General features: G+C 42.0%; 1 protein-coding gene across 2 annotated transcripts in view; it reads left to right on the top strand.

The window, feature by feature from the left end:
* The window catches only part of jag2b (jagged canonical Notch ligand 2b), a 46,784-nt gene extending 34,441 nt beyond the window's left edge, over positions 1–12,343 (top strand). For both annotated transcript variants that reach the window (XM_075458499.1, XM_075458498.1), the window contains 14 exons: positions 2,682–2,844; positions 2,929–3,090; positions 3,289–3,402; positions 3,593–3,706; positions 3,848–3,961; positions 4,706–4,822; positions 5,226–5,253; positions 5,822–5,907; positions 7,041–7,154; positions 7,280–7,395; positions 8,092–8,349; positions 8,462–8,593; positions 9,320–9,470; positions 9,605–12,343. In XM_075458499.1, coding sequence (XP_075314614.1) covers positions 2,682–2,844; positions 2,929–3,090; positions 3,289–3,402; positions 3,593–3,706; positions 3,848–3,961; positions 4,706–4,822; positions 5,226–5,253; positions 5,822–5,907; positions 7,041–7,154; positions 7,280–7,395; positions 8,092–8,349; positions 8,462–8,593; positions 9,320–9,470; positions 9,605–10,143 — 2,208 coding nt within the window. In that variant the 3' untranslated portion in view covers positions 10,144–12,343. The remainder of the gene's footprint in view (positions 1–2,681; positions 2,845–2,928; positions 3,091–3,288; positions 3,403–3,592; positions 3,707–3,847; positions 3,962–4,705; positions 4,823–5,225; positions 5,254–5,821; positions 5,908–7,040; positions 7,155–7,279; positions 7,396–8,091; positions 8,350–8,461; positions 8,594–9,319; positions 9,471–9,604) is intronic.
* Positions 12,344–14,170: the final 1,827 nt, after the last annotated feature.

Raw genomic sequence — 14,170 nt, 5'->3', positions numbered from 1 at the left:
CCATTTTCTTTGCTCACTCAAGTTCTTTTCATTTCATATTGTCTCTATATATCCGTGTCCTTGCTGTACCTTTCATTTATGAAGCGTGCGTTTGAATGTAGGTTATCAGTGAAGAAACTGACACTCAACTAAATCTCTGGGGCCCTGGATGGAGGACATTGCTGGTCTGTAGCCAGTCCAGATTTAGCATCTCCACTATAAATGTGAGCCTATCTGAATGAGGTGATGTTGGATTTCTGCTTGCATACTACAGAGCTCTGATGCCTGCTATGGCACGGTGTACATTCCTGTGCTTTCGTGCCAAAACTACTACGCCCCCAGCATCATATTTCTCTGATTAGTATCTTAGGTCAGAAGTTTGATTGTGCAAAGTAGGTTTTGCCAAATACCTGTTCTTAATCATGTCTGTATAAGTGAAGACCCTGTGGGGCAAAAAAAAGGAAAGATTTACAAAGAAGGTGAAATTTATGTGTGGTAGCTCAGAGTACTGACAGCTGAGTCCTCATCGTGGCCTGTGATATTTAATTGAAGAAAGCACTTCTTTATAGCCCAGAAAAATGTAAGCTCCAGAATGGATACTTGATGTACCTCAAAAGATGCCAGCTTCTTTTTTTTCAGCGTTTAAAAGTAAAAAAAAAAAAAAAAAATAGATCTTGAGCCTCCTATAATGTACTGATGTACTGTTTTGTTTTATTTTTTTTAGCATCAAATTTAGCCATTACTTGCAGAAGTTGGTTAAAAAGGGACCAGAACAAGCAGACTTGAGATACTATTTGGAGACAAGTCTATGGCATGAATCATGCCACACTATCACAGCATTTTTGGCCCATTTATAGTCGGGCTTCAACATGAAATACAACACAGAACAAATGAAATTACCTTAAAACTTAAACACCAGAAAATGAAATAAAATCGCAGCAGAGAGCTTCAGTCATTTACACATTTTTAATTTTCTGCAACAGAATTGATTCCTTCATATGCTATAAGCAGTCAAATCAGACCACGAGTAAATTGTGTAGCGCCACTTGCATCTGTGAAAATGTCTTGTGCTGGGAACAGTGCAGGAAGTACAATATGTTGTGGATTTATCGACACACTTGGTCGCAGACATCATCCTCTGACCACACACAATGAAATGTTAAAGAAAAAGTGCTATCTGGCCCTGACACTTGCGGTAAAATAAACTGTGTGTGACCACAAACTCGCTCACCCTGTTGTCCTGCTCTGCAGGCGTAGTTCAGCACCTTAAATGGCAATGGGGTGCAAACCAGAGTTTATGCACAGTAGGCTCCTGTTTACATTAACTTGAGAGATTTTCTCTCCAACAGCAGCATTTAAATATGGTCAAATATGTTGACATGACCTTCCCATACCGTAGTCGTGTTCTGCCTGTGTCGGATCATTTGTCTTTATTGCATGATGTTGGACCACGGTCAGTGTTGACCCTTATATTGGATTACCTTTCTCTTGTCAGCTCAGTTTCTCACTCTGTGTCTTTGACAAGGATTCTCTCTCAGAATAATCTTGGGAGCTTAAGTAGGGCAGAGATGTAAAACCAAAAGCATGGATTCCCTTGATGAGCTTAGCGAAAGTTTCGGAGGCTTACTTTGCTCGTCTGCTTACCTTCATTTTGTTCTGAACAGCAGCGCTGGCTTGAGCCCACTAAGCTGCTCATCGACACAGACTTTAGCCCTCCTTTCTCCGCGGACGCTTTGGCTCTTCTTGCTTCATTGTCTTAGTGGTTGTCAACAAAGTGTTTTTGTGCAACAAAGTGTTTTGAAATGGAAAAACTCATTCCCCCATAACCACTATCCAGATCCCTGTGGGCAAAGCACGGCACCACCCTACCAGATACAGTTTAGCTGTTATTTAACAGTGACAGGAAAGGACTGTAGTTGCACTTTAGGAGTGAAAGATGTCTTTAAGATTTTTTTTTTTTCTTTAAATTTTTTCAGTATCAAATCACTTTAGATGCACACATTTGTAAAAGAAATGCAGGTGTACTGTAATATCAACACATGGATTGCACAAGAGGTGTAGTTTTTGGCAACACAATATGTTGTTACTCAGAAGAGGGATATAAGATCATATCGGAATTGCCACATCAAAACATGAATGCTCCCTTTATTTGACTGCATTTCCACATTACAACTCCTAAAAGATGGCTCAACATGGCTCCTTAGCATAAGCAACATCCAAATTGAGCACATCCTTAATTAATATTGTTACATGTGTAAGTTACAGAAGCTGTTTCTTAACAGTAAGACAAACAAGCACATGCTGTTCAGTTTAAATCGTAAAGGTTGGCTAACTTATAATTGGCTTTCCATCAGTAAGCTACAGTGATGAAGCAGCCCTTTTTTTCATCCACCATGGTTGTCACTTAATCTCCCTCTTTGTTTGTGTTTACTTTTATATGCTTAACCTTTTCATTTCTACATCTTCTGACGTCATTATGTATATATTCATGGATCTGTAGCATGCTATAAAGCTGCTAGAGCACTACCTCTTATCTGCATCATGGCATAGTTACCATCTAGACATGAACAATCATTTTGGTTTTAACCACTGAATCCTGATTTTAGTCGCTTCAAGCGATAATTTTTATTTTTATTTCAAGCACTTTCATCTTTTTATATTTTGTCCTTATTGTAATTATCTTTTCTTTCTAAATCCCACAGATCTCTAGCTGGGCCCCTTCTGATACCTGTGATCCAGACCCTTGTGAGAATGGGGCCACGTGCCACAGCATGGACCAGGACTTCTACTGTGCTTGTCCTGAAGGCTACGAGGGAAAGACGTGCGAAAGACTCAAAGAGAACTGCCAAACAACCCCATGTCAAGGTAACTGGAGTAACGTGCAATTAGGAAATAAGCCTGAACAAGCTGCTATGCGAAATAATTGAATTTTAAACTTTCTCCCTGTAGTGATTGACAGCTGCACTGTTGCCATAGCAACCAATGACTCAGCTGGAGTGCAACACATATCCTCCAACGTCTGCGGTCCACGAGGGCGCTGCATCAGCCACCCAGCAGGCAACTTCACCTGCATCTGCGATCCGGGTTTCAGTGGCATCTACTGTCATGAAAGTATGTAAAAGCCTGTGGTGCTGCGAGGTCCAAAGTTACTCTGAAATAAAATAATATTGAGAGCAGAATGCTGTCTAAATGGGAATATTTAAAGAAACGTATGACTGAAAGGTCTTTCAGATAAACACAGGCAGACTTTTCTCAGTGTGTACTGTATTTCACATATTTCCTTTTTTCCTATTTTTTTTATTGTTTTAGATATTAATGACTGCACCAGCAACCCCTGCAGAAACGGAGGGACCTGCATTGACGGGGTGAACTCCTTTCAGTGCTTCTGTCCGGATGGCTGGGAGGGTCAGCTCTGCGATCTCAGTGAGTTCTTCGACTTTAGCGTGATTCACTGCAGATAGTCGGCCTTTTTGGATAATCTCTGCAGCTTTCCAAACAAAAACTCGTGCCTGGGGTGGAACCTCCTGCTTACACTGGGCTGAATCTCTTTGTACGGAGGAGACAGCAGTTTAGTAATGAGCGAATGAAAGACTGAGTCATCTTCCTCTCTTAGATGTCAACGAGTGCAGACACAACCCATGTAAGAATGGCGGACGCTGCGTTGACCTGGTGAATGACTTCTACTGCGAGTGTGCCGACAACTGGAAGGGCAAGACCTGCCATTCCCGTGAGTTATGTTGACTCTGTGTTAATGTGTGTGTTTATGTCCTCAGTTTGGAGCTCCGCCTTGGTATCATAGATGAACCTTTTTATGTTAATTGTATGTAGTGTAATAAATATATCATGTGTTTTTCGGTATTCTGGTCAGGCGAAAGACAGTGTGATGAAATGACTTGCAGTAATGGAGGCACCTGCTATGACCATGGGGATGCCTTCCGCTGTGCATGCCTACCTGGCTGGGGGGGAAACACATGTAACACGGGTAAGGCATTATACGCCATAAACATGTCCTGTTGGAAGTGAAATCTTACTTTACTTTTCATTAACTTATTTTCAGCCGTTAAAGGCTGTTTACTATTATTCTTTGTTAATGGACGACTTTCAGCTGCTTATTCTACTGGCTGAAGAAGTTAGACTGACACAAAATCAGAGATGTTTTAGGTGTTAAATGATGATAAATAAATAATGTTTGTTAAACCTTTCCTCTGACACTGGTGCAGGCAGTTGCAATTTCACAATGTGTTCTAATCTGTGTCACTGCACACTGCCTCGGAGTATTATTTTCTTTGTTACAGTGCTCCCACATAAGAGTTTAAGTAAAGCCGCTGGCCTGTGTTAAGGGATTATTTAATTTAGGCATCTGATCATCAGAGCATTTTACTGTTTTGAAGTTGCATTCTTTCATCTGCTACTGATGTTACCTTATGTTAGTGTTGTTAACTGTGAGGCTGAAGCATTCGTGGCCTCTGATGCTTGATATGCTTTAATCTGTGTGTAAAATGTTGAGTGGCAGCTGGTAGGACCAAAGTTGAGAGGAAGGCAGGCTGAAGGGAAAGCTGTGCATTGTGAGCACAGAGAATGTAGCTGTGTCCTTTTTCTGGAAAAAAAAAAAAACTGTAAGATTGTTGTACTTGATTTCTTGTGCGATCCATGTGGTGCTATCTTTAGACTTTTAACAACCGAATGCACCTCTGTGGTCTTTGACTAATCCTCTCCTTTCCTGCAGCCAAGAACAGCACATGCGCCTCCAGTCCTTGTTCCAATGGTGGGACGTGTGTGGGAGGAGGAGATACCTTCTCCTGCATCTGCAAAGAGGGCTGGGAGGGCCCGACCTGTGGACAAAGTTAGTGTCTTTTTATAGCTTTGATTGTAACTTTCAGGAAAATCAAGCTTTGAGTCATTATCATTCATCATCTACATTTTATAAAAACGGCACCTGTCTCACGTATGACACATAGAACATAGAACACATAGAACAAGACTGAATTTATACATTGTTTTAAGAGGATTATCCAAAGTCTCTTGTAGTATGATTCATCATACAGTTCATACAAAACTGCTAAATCAGGCCATTTGCCACGTAATGTAGTAATCAAAGCTTTTGGATGCCTTATAGATGATGAGGTCCAACAAGCTAAGATCGGCTGTCATTTTGTTTTTACATTTAAAAAATACTGCCATCCCATCAAGATGTAGCAACCCCAGCAGCTGAACATGAACCTTTCTTTGTTCTTTCTCTTCAACAGACACGGACGACTGCAACCCTCATCCATGGTATGTAAAAGTGTCTTGCCTTGCACGCATTTGTCCTTGTCTCCCTGCCTCCCTGCCTCACCGCCTCACCATACTCCCTCACCTCCACACCTCACACAGACCTTGTTGGCTTGGGGTGAAGGGCCGGTAAAGAGCAGTGGAAGTTGTCCTTAAATCAAGCCTCAAAGGGCATCTCACCAAGGAGAAGAGGGGGGGTGTTTCTCGGAAATTGAATAGGACAGTTAGATGTGGGAGTTTTGTGGGGAGGACAAGAGTCCCACCTACCCTATGGTGAATGCAGGTGGGGGAAGGTTGAGTGGCAGAGGGGGGTGTACGTGTCCATTCTTCTCTTGCGACCTGGGGGGGAAGCTTGGCTTTGAGGAGGTATGGAAGGGAGGCATGATGAGAGGAGGGGAGGGGAGGGACTGGACACGCCTATTAGCATCTGAAAGGTGGAGGCTTGTATTGATGAGTTGAATTGAGCTCTGTGACCCCCACCACTAACGCGCACACACACAAACGATGTTCTTTGTCGCAGCTGGAAAGGATGTGCAGCCTCGTCTAATCGTGTATTTCTCTCCTCTTACAGTTACAATGGAGGGATCTGTGTGGACGGAGTCAACTGGTTTCGCTGTGAGTGCGCCCCCGGTTTCGCCGGACCAGACTGCAGAATTAGTGAGTTGCTGAATGCTACAATGCATGCCAAAAGCTCAAGACCCTAATGTCGTCATGGCAACACTGTATGATTAAGAGAATGGATAGATGGGGTGAGGCGGGAGCTTAGATAAAGGTAAGGACAAGGATTAGATGGACACATTGACACCTAAATGCAAGTTCTCTACCCTTTTCCTTGGTCCTTTAACGCCTCAGGGGTCAGAGGTCGTCCCTCCTCTATACTCGCACATTCACACATTCACACACTGAAAACAAATTACTCAGTGACCCTGAAATTCTCCTTCTCCGCTCTTTTGTTTTGGCCGGATAGCATTCACCTTTGTAGTCGGCCTCAAATTTGAGAATTCTCATACAGCCTGTTTTTACGTGATTATCTGGATGACAATGGCCTAAGGTTCCCACTGATTTTTAAGGCGCCTACAGAACCTGAGATCTCCGCAAGATGCCGTCAGTGCGTGGCCACTGTATGACAGGGACCTAACAAACGTGTTTCAACATTGTGGTTGGTTATTAGTTGTAAGTTGTAGGAGTCGTCGCATGGCAAGATTTATCTTAAACCTCCAGTCCACACAGGACTGTTGTTTTGGAGCCACAACCAACAAATATCACCTCTGTTTGTTTTTGTTGGTGACCGTAAAAAGGGAAAAATCTGTACTTCTCTGTTGAGGGGCAATCCAATTAACTTTGTGACTTTTACTTAGCAGAAACTGGAGGTTTTTGGTTTTTGTAGGCGAAATATTGTCAGTATTTACTTTTTGGGCTCCGTCGATCTTTTTATGTACTTTCTGATATTGCTGCAATTGAGCTACGTTTTTACCATCAGGTTTTATGTACCATTTAAACAATTACACAACAATTAAACAACCCAGCAAAGGAGGTTGGGGAGCTATACTGTCCTGTTAGCAAAGGCTAGCCTGTTAACTGTGAGCTCACCAGCTACAGTAATTCATCACCACCATTTCGTGTAGTCCCACTGTCGCAGAGCTTTGGTAAATCTTCTCAAAAGACGCGTATTTTTGGTGTAGTGCCTCTTGGTGTTGTAGTACCTTGACTATGCTGTAAATGTCTTGGAGCCAAAAGTTGGCTCCACTCCTTGTGTCTAAATTAAACGTGGTGCTCTCTTGGATCCGCAGACATCAATGAATGCCAGTCCTCTCCCTGTGCCTATGGAGCCACCTGCGTGGATGAAATCAATGGATTCCGATGCATCTGTCCTCTTGGTAGAACAGGAGCGCGTTGCCAAGAGTGTAAATACTTTCTTTTTTTTATGTAGCTATAGTCGGAACCACATTGATTCACATTAATCTACTCACTTGTCACCTCGAATGGCCTGTTATAAAAGTTGAACACGGCTCTCTCTGTCTGTATATAGTCATAGGTATTGGAAAGGCTTGCCACTATGCTGGGCTGCAGTTTCCACACGGCAGCAGCTGGGAGGAGGAGTGCAACAGTTGCCACTGCATCAACGGCAAAGTGCACTGCACAAAGGTAACCAGGCCCTTCTAAACATTCTGCAATTAATCTGCTTCAGTACTTTAAAGTTTACTTATCTATGTAGGTAAGAGGGAAACGATAGCTATGGGCCAATTTCGGCTTTTTGTGTGTCTGCAACAATAATCTACATAAGTCCATGGTGGTCTGTGTGGACACCTCTGCAGACACCTAAACTTTGTGCCGTGTTCAGATAGATTGCAAGCACGCCTCTGCATGAGTTGGGAAAACAAATATAATACTTACTGGATGTAATTCTAGTTCCAAGAGAATGTACACAGCCTGTTTGAGGAGTCCATATGCAGCACATTGAGTCCTGTTCTTTTTGTCGTGCAGTCTGTATTTTCCTTTTCCATGTATGTGTGGAGCTTGAAGACATAACAGACTGACTGGTATCCTGAAACTGTGGTATGAATGGAACCCTGTCTGTGTTCTCTGTCAATGCTGGAAGTGCACATTGGTGCAGGCATGAAAACAGGAGTAAACCTAAACACTCAGATCAAAGGCCTCCAGCTGTTTTTCTCTCCCCTTGAATTTTATTGGGTTCTTTGCGGGTGTCCAAACTAACTGAGGAAAATAAAACCTTGTTGGAGAAATGAATGTGGATAGATAGCATCTCAACTGTCGGAAGTGGCAGTATAAATGTATTCGGGGGTTACGTCTTGGTGAATATTTTTGACCCTGTGACACCAGGTGCTGTGTGGTCGCCATCCCTGCCGGCTCCGGCCTTCAGGCCAGGACCAAAGACAGCAGTCTTGCCCGGCTGGACGGGAGTGTCTTGAGCACAGTTACTACACCTGCTTCTCCCCCCCTTGCAATCAGTGGGGGGTTTGTTCTATGGCTGGACCTTCACCTCCACAAGCAACCACTAAGTGCCAGCCAAACAGCGGCCATTTGGACAACAGCTGTGGCCGCATAACACTTGTTTTCAACAGAGACAAAGTACCACAGGTGAGCCATCCTTCACATATCATTTTTACTTGCTGCTGGCTGTGGTCGTGAGTTGTTTGGATTTTTTTTTTTGTGTTGGTACTTAGAGATGTGTTTTTGTGTGCACATGCAGGGAACAACAGTCGAGGATATTTGCTTCGAGCTGAGGTATCTTCCTGACACCAGAAGCTTGGCGAATGACCACACCCTTCTCTTGCTTTGTGATCTCTCCCATTCAAATCAGGATGCTGTAGAGGTGGCTATAGTAAGTGATTAACCTAAACTTTCTCATCTTATTTTTATGAATGAGTGATCATCACATTCTTGGCTATTTACAGTCTCCACTGGATATGTACAGTACTGTGCAAATAAAATTGCCGAATTTTTGCCAAGGACACATTGTTTGTGGTTGTAAGTTCTGTTTCACACTTTGGCTAGTCGGTTGGAATAAAGGTGCCCAAATGGTTTGTTCTTACCTTACAGCACAACCTGCTAAATCTACAATTGGGGATAATAAAGAGAGACAAAACTGTGGAAAATCAAAAATTCTTAAAGGGAGATGACTAAAGTAGTTGCCCTCTTCAAACACGAGAGAAGAATGGAGACAGAATTATACGGATTACTACTTAATTTCAGCTGATGTAGGCCATGTTTATTTTATGATCAGTGATGTGAGTCAAAGTTTATTCACAAAAGCCCTTAACACCCCCCTCACATCAGTCACTGACACACACCACAGCTCTTTCTATCACCCTTTTTCTCTCAGCCTTTTCTAATGTGGAGCTTCAAAATCTTCCAAAAACAGATCATACAGCAAAAAAGATAAAACGCTTTTTTTATCAAGACTCGGTCAGCATTGTGTGAACTTGTTTGGCGAGGGCTTGACTGTGACAAGCGTTTATTTATATGCAAAATTCCCATACTCCAGCCTAAAGTCTTGTTCCCTGCTGGTGTCTTATTGTCCCCTTGTTCTCTCTGTTTTGGCTCTCAGTCTTTCCAGCCAGAGGATCTACCAGACCACAGTCTGATCCAGGAGACTGCCAGTGCCATTGTGGGCACCTTATCCAAGCGGCACAACAGTACCATAATGCTGGCAGTCATCGAGGTCAAAGTGGAAACACAGGTCATGCCCCCTTCAGTGGGTAAGTAATGATGAACAAAGGTGTACCCCAAGGGTTTGTCATGGGCCCCCATTTTTGGGTTTTGATCAGTGACTTCTCACTGCTTAAACTGATTTCTCTCCTTTTTCTTTATTTTCTTCCTTTTTGCAAAACAGATTACTTGGTGCCTCTTCTGTGCGTCCTTTTCTGTTTTCTCTGCCTCTTCTGCATGATTGTATGTATTTGGTGGACGCGCAAACGAAGAAAAGAGCGTGAGAGGACCTCGCAATCGACCGACGACAACGTGAACAACCAGTGGGAGCCGCTACGTCTCGTCGTGGGACGGCAGCAGCAGCAACAGCTGAAAGAAAGCAACAGGGAAGCTGAGCAGGAGCGCAAAAAGCTCATGGGCCCCTCCTGTCGGACGTGTGATGAAGGGGAGGATGAGGAGGAGGAGGAGGAGGAAGAGACGGAAGGCGAGCTTGAGCTCGAAGAGGAGTGTGGTGGAGCAGAGGCAGGGAAGCAGCTAGTTTACTCGAAGTACTCTAAGACTGCAGTGCAATCCAGCGGGGGAGTTATCTGTACCCTGCACAGCTCCAGTTCACCCCTCAAAGCACCCCATCGGACCCAAGGCTACAGCCCCAAAGACAACCGCTGGAAAAATGTCAGTGCTGTCTTGACTGGTCAGAAAGAGTTCAGAGACCATTGTGTATAAGAAATTTAAACGGAGAACAATGTGGAAGCAAGAGGGGCTGCAAGGCAGCAACTATTCTAAGTTTGGGACATCTTTTTGGAAAGAAAAAAAAGGCTTTGTGTTTTATTAAGCCATTCTTTGGTTTGTTTTCATGGTTTTCCCCTCAGTCACCGGAGGTGATTTTTGGACTCAGGAGGCTAGAGCACAGTGAACATCTTATGTTTTTTCTTCAGTTTTCTTATTTTTCTTTGCGTATCAAAGAAGCTGAAATGTAACTATTTCAGAAGGCAAATGAGGCTTTCTGCAATTTTTGGTTATGGAATCGTACCATTTAAGAAAGAGTTAATTATTGAAATGGAGTTAAAAAAAAAAAAAAAAAAAAAACTGTATAAAGATTTTGTTTACAAATGATTATGATTTTGTTGAACTTTTCAGTGGGTTTCTGTTCAGTGTCTGTGGAAGCAGATGCACATAAAAGCAACTGTAAAGGAAGGGTTCAGAGGGAAATGGACTGTTGCATCCAACCCTCCCATTGCTCTGTCACCTTCCAGCTTTGCCCACCAATCCACCTGTGGCCATCTTGCGCCAGCCTTACCAAAACACTTGGCCTGGAGGGGGAGAGGGGGCAGAAACCCCAGTGCCTACTATGTGGCCTTGCATTTTTTTTTTTTCTCATGTGTCTCAGTTGTCTCGGCTGAAAGCTCTGTTTGAGGATTTTTTGCAGTATTTGAGTTGGTAGCAAGTGCCTTTCTAAGAGCTGTGTTTTGGCTCCGAGTCGCGCTGCCCATTTTGACCTCCTTGTTCTCTGATCTTAAAGGGATACGTGTACATTTAGAGTTCAGTTTCACAGCAACGCCATTCAAGGTATTTGATCAAAACAGAAATGACTACTCTGTACATAATATATGTAAATACAAAGGAGTCGCTGTGTATATTTGAAATAAGTAACTTAAAGACAAGTCACACATTTTTATTATTATTGTTATTATTAATATTATTCTTTTTTTTTCTTTTTTCTTTTTTTTACAATGCCATTCCTTTTATTTATGTCAGTCAAAATAGGCAGGTTTTATAACACTTAATATCCAGAGTCCCACAGTTAAGAACCTTTACAATGAGGTACCACCTATAAAGGAATTTCTGAAGGGTTTATAAATGGTTTGTTATGGGGGATAGAATTGTCTTTTGGGTGTGTAAAGTAAATCAAAAATGCTTTTGAGCATTTACATGATGATCTATAACAGAATAACTCACGAGGCAAAGACATAGCTTCTGACACCTGTAATTTTGAGGCCTATCTGGCTATGAATGATCAGCAGTGCGTGCTGTCACAGTTTACTGCTGTTTTTTTAATATTATTTTTATTCTTTAGTTTAATTTATTTAGTTTTGTAATCATTGTATGGCTGTTTTTTGGTTCTTAGAAAAAGAAAAAAGAATAAAACAGTAATGCATTGAAGGCAGCCAACAAAAGGCCTTAAACATTTTTCAAACCATTTCTAAATCCATCACAAACCCTTTTATTTCAGGTGCCTTAATGTAATTATTTATGCATATCTGTGTTATCAATGGTCATCTTTTTATTTTATTTTTGTCGTTTTTGTTTTCACTATTATGAGAAGTAATTCTTTCATTGCGTTGTGTATTGTGGCGTGTTTTATTCGCCTGAGTAAAGCACTCTGTCTCTTTTGCTATCATGGAGATTTCTGGAATAAAACAATAATGGAGGGTTGGGGTTGAGGGGAGGGGGGGGGGGGGACAATAAAGCAATCCACCATAGCAGTTTTGAGTGTTATGAATGTGGATGTTAGTAGGTCAAATGTGGATGCCCTGCATTAGCTTCATGTCTGGTTCAAAGGCTTTAAGGGAACAATGTTTGCAGATGCAGGTTGTGTTTTTTTTCTTTTTTCTTTTTCTTTTTGCCATTATGCAAATATGTTTTATGAAGTTACCAACTCAGTTTCAAACTACAAAGTTTTACCCCTTTTTCATACCATGCCATTGTATTTCTGTAAATGGGACACAGCAAAATAAAGAATTAAAGATGCATCACTGCTGGTGTTAAAAGTTGAATATGCATACTCAATACAATTTATTTGACAAGAGGACATAGGTCAATTTTGTACAAAGTAAAAGAAAAACACAAGTTTGCATTTTTGGAGTGGATGTGTCATTGTTCTAAGTAATCATTCCACTTCTTTATTAAAGCAGTTTTGACCTCATGCTTGTAATATTTGGTTTGTGGTGCAGAACTCTGCTAAAGTATAAAATTGTGGATGGGGATATACTCTATTCTTAAAAGCAAGAAAGAGCTTTTAGAATTAGGGAATTACAACCTCGGATGAAAAACACAACATAATACACTACATCATTATTTGAACTAAAACTAGGCCAAAATGCTGTGTGGAAACACTTTGTACACTCCGTGGCTTTATAACCTGTAGAACCAACCTTTATAGCTGTAATATGAAGTTATGTTTTTGCATGACAAGCCCAAACCATCAGCCCTCCACCACCGTGCTTGACAGCTGATATGCTGTGTTTGGTTTCCTCCAAACGTGCTGCTGTGCATTATGAGCAAACATCTCCACTTTGGTCCGGTCTGTCCAAAGGACATTGTTCCAGAGTCTTGTGGTTTGTTCAGATCCTAAGCTGTGCTGCCATTATCTTCATTGAGAGAAGAAGCTTTCTCCTGCAGCCCTTCTAAACGAGCCATACTTGTACTGTCATGAACATGCTAACTGAGGCCTGTAGAGTTTCAGATGTCACTCTTGTTGTATTTTTTACAGTTTCTCTAGGTCACAGTCTGAACTTGCTGGAACATCCACTCCTGGGATGACTGGAAGCTCTTGAATGTTTCCTGCTTGGGACTAATCTTTCTCACTGTAGAATTGTCTCTTGTCTTTAAAATGGTCCCTTTCCAGATTAATGGGCAGAAGTTGTTGATTCCCTAAGGTCATCACTGATGTCTTTGCATTCAGCTGTGTGTTAAGACGATAACTAACCTGCAACCTGACAAAACGTGCTCTTTTAAGAGCCAAGTTAATAAAGTACATTTGTTTAGGAACATTTGGCTGCCACTTACCCTCTTAATTCATATGGTAGCAGTAAGGATGGGCTTATTTTTTTCTTAATGACATCTAAGGATGTATGTGTGTCAAAGCATTATCCTTGTGAATGTTGGGATGCAGGTTTTTCAAAGCAGAACATTGCATTGGAACAAGATGAGCCACATTGCTCCCTTATCCCATCAGTGGTTTGAATAATTGGCTGATCGGTGTATTATTAGATTTGCAAACTTTTATTTTGGTTACAAAAAAGCTTCAATGAAACAATTATTCAATAGAATGTACATTTTTAGTCATATATGCATTTATTTTACGGACCTATTTGCTAATGTCAAAGCAGTTTGAGATTTACTTTTGGTTTCTAACTTTTGCCACTCACACAATAACTGCAGTCTTCTGAGTCCCTGCAGCACTTGCTTTAGCCCTCGTCTGTGGGCTGAGGATGGCCTAGATCGATCGATCGATCAAATAACCTCACCAGCCTCCTCACATCCTGCCATCATACTCGCTCACACCACACCAATAGAACCTCCTCTCCTGTTCTGGGCCGATCCATTCTCCACCAATGGGAGGCTGGCGTGATCATCACAGTGGGATGTTGGTGGGGTGGGACATTTTTCCTCCTGAGCTCCCAGGGGTACCCCTGACTGGTGCTAATGGGACCTTCCCTCGTCGGAAAGACCAGATCAAGTTACACAGCTTTGTGGAAGAGGTGGTGTCATCATCAGAGAGGGGAAGGGAGATAATAATGTTTACGGATATTATTATAAGCACTATCAGATCCTGTAAAAAAAGCATCCGGTTGATGGTTACAACTGTGATTTCCCAACATTGTTTTTTATATCAGCATTTCTGTTTGGTACTTGGCTGCTTGGTTTCTTAACCCCAACTGAGGGAAAGCTTAACTCTATGACATACAGTGACCTTCTATGTATGAAACTTGCTTCTAATTCTGTGGCAGCTGGTTCCTGCTTGAACATG

This window comes from Odontesthes bonariensis, chromosome 24, assembly GCF_027942865.1.
Source record: "Odontesthes bonariensis isolate fOdoBon6 chromosome 24, fOdoBon6.hap1, whole genome shotgun sequence".
NCBI classification, from domain to species: domain Eukaryota; kingdom Metazoa; phylum Chordata; class Actinopteri; order Atheriniformes; family Atherinopsidae; genus Odontesthes; species Odontesthes bonariensis.
The sequence above is the reverse complement of the archived record's forward strand: the minus strand, read 5'-3'. Positions and strand labels throughout refer to the sequence as shown.